Consider the following 2,028-nt stretch of genomic DNA (forward strand, 5'->3'; position numbering starts at 1 on the left):
CTGATATTCCAGTTCATGGTTAAATGAATATTCATTGAACTCCATGTTCTGAATTTGCACAATTCCCTGAACCCTAACCTAACTACGCCAGCAGGGTTCGCACGTCAAACTAGGCTGCGAGGCATTTGGCTTGTTTGTGGCTCAGAGCAACCTACCGCGAACACAAGCCAGAGAGACTGCAGGCCGAAAAGCACAGCTCCGGGTGGACATATTTTTCCCTCGTCAGTAATTAATCGTCGCGGCTCTTTCCCCAACCCTCTCGCCGCCCCCCCCCCCCGCCTCCCGCGTCTTAGATCCAGAAACTCCCAGGAGCCGAGTTGGCCTGCGTCGCTTTTGCTTGGAAGCGCCAATCGGGGCTTCCGCTAAAAAGAGCGCTGGGAGAAGCACCTTCTTGGCGGGCACCCTCCGACTCCTCGCCTGGCTGGTGTCCCGCCACTCGCCTTCCAAGTGCTTCTCGAGGGGCTGCTGAGGTCTGGCGGCGATCGATTCCTCCCTCTGACATCACAATCCGGGCAGCCTGGATGTTCCAATAAGAAAGGCTTGCTGGGGGTGCGGTGGGAGGAAGGAGGCGGCGGCGACAGAGGCAGAGTGACTCATGGATTCCTCTCGGGGCCGGCTCCTCCCCTCCCAGCCCCTTCCCATCTCCTCCACATGGGCGACCTCGCAAGCCTGCCGTTGCTGAGGGGGGTGGAGTTGCTGGTGGGAAAGGCTGCTCTTCCGTTTCCCTAACGCTGCCTCGCACCTGAAGCCAGCCGCGTGGTGGCTGAGCTGCCGATGGGGCATGGAGGAGGAGGAGGAGGAGGAGAGCGCGCGCGTCTTTTCCGGCCACCCAGCAGTCCGGCGAGTCAGCATTGCGGTGGATGAGACTAACGTCCTGCCGGGGGCTCTGCAGCTGATCCGAACGCTCAGACCACAATGGGAGACGGAGCGGGTTAAAACCAAGGTACAAAAGGCGGAGAGAGAGTTCGCAGAGTTCGCTTGCAGCCGGGGGCAAAAACGCACAGCTGGGCCGAGACTCTTCGGCATCTTCTTGTAGGATATCGATGGCACTGGAGAAGGAAGAACAGCGAGGGGCGGGCGCGCGGGTGTGGGTGGGTGTGGTAAATGGCATGCAGGAAGCGCAATTCACCTCTTGGGTGTTTTTTGTTGTTGTTGTTTTTTTTTTTTTAGGAATATTCAACAGGTCGAGATTGGGTTTGGTAGTTGGAGACTTTCCCTGTTAAGATGGACCAGCCAGCACCTTAGCTGTTTCCTTTAAGCTTTAGCTGCACACCTTCCGCAGGAACGTAGTGATTTAAGGCACCCATTGGATTCTCTGGTCACTTGTCTTATAAAGGTGATCCAAGACTGGGTCTTTTTCACCCTTTCTGTACATGGGTCTGGGTTTGAATCCTTGACCATAGTTTGGCATGCAAAGCGAGGTCCTTCAGCTGAATGCCATTTACCCACCAAAATCACCTGATGGTTAGATGGAATTGATTTTTGAGTGGATAGATTTTCCGTCCCAGTTCATTGTAGTCTAATCTTGTTTAAGCATCAGGTGTGATTGCAGGCAAACTGTCTTTGGTTCGGAGAGAAGGATTTGATAGTCACTGCCTCCTATAATTTCTATTTTTATGACTCAGTGGTCATATCTGTAAAGTAGAAATAGAATGAACATTCCTCTTCCTCTGAAATAAAATGAACATTAGCTGTTTCAATGTTGGCCACCATCAATTTTTCATTCTGTGATATTGACTCTCTTATAAAGCATGTATGTAAGTAAACCAATCTATATGTTGGTTTACTAGTACTGTCTTTACACCAATCTCAGAATAACAAGCCACTCGTGACTCTAGCAATTGATGGAATAAGGAGTGCATTTCTGTGCTACACCCTATTTTTTTTCTCACAGCTTTTTGCACTTCAGCACAGGTAAAGCACTTAGCCAGGATTGCAGGAAATTGCCCTTTAGCCATGCCCACCAATATCTTTTGAGACTCTTAAAAGGAAAAATCTATAAATCACACAGTTCTTGGAAGAATCTCA

General features: G+C 50.8%; 1 protein-coding gene across 2 annotated transcripts in view; it reads left to right on the forward strand.

The window, feature by feature from the left end:
- Positions 1 to 659: 659 nt before the first annotated feature.
- The window catches only part of ETNK2 (ethanolamine kinase 2), a 34,239-nt gene continuing 32,870 nt past the window's right edge, over positions 660 to 2,028 (forward strand). The window contains exon 1 of one of the 2 annotated variants that reach the window (XM_083359282.1): positions 660 to 943. In XM_083359282.1, coding sequence (XP_083215408.1) covers positions 782 to 943 — 162 coding nt within the window. In that variant the 5' untranslated portion in view covers positions 660 to 781. The remainder of the gene's footprint in view (positions 944 to 2,028) is intronic. The other variant, XR_014492085.1, reaches the window with a different exon arrangement.

Source organism: Vipera ursinii (assembly GCF_947247035.1).
Source record: "Vipera ursinii genome assembly, chromosome: 3".
Taxonomy (NCBI): Eukaryota; Metazoa; Chordata; class Lepidosauria; order Squamata; family Viperidae; genus Vipera; species Vipera ursinii.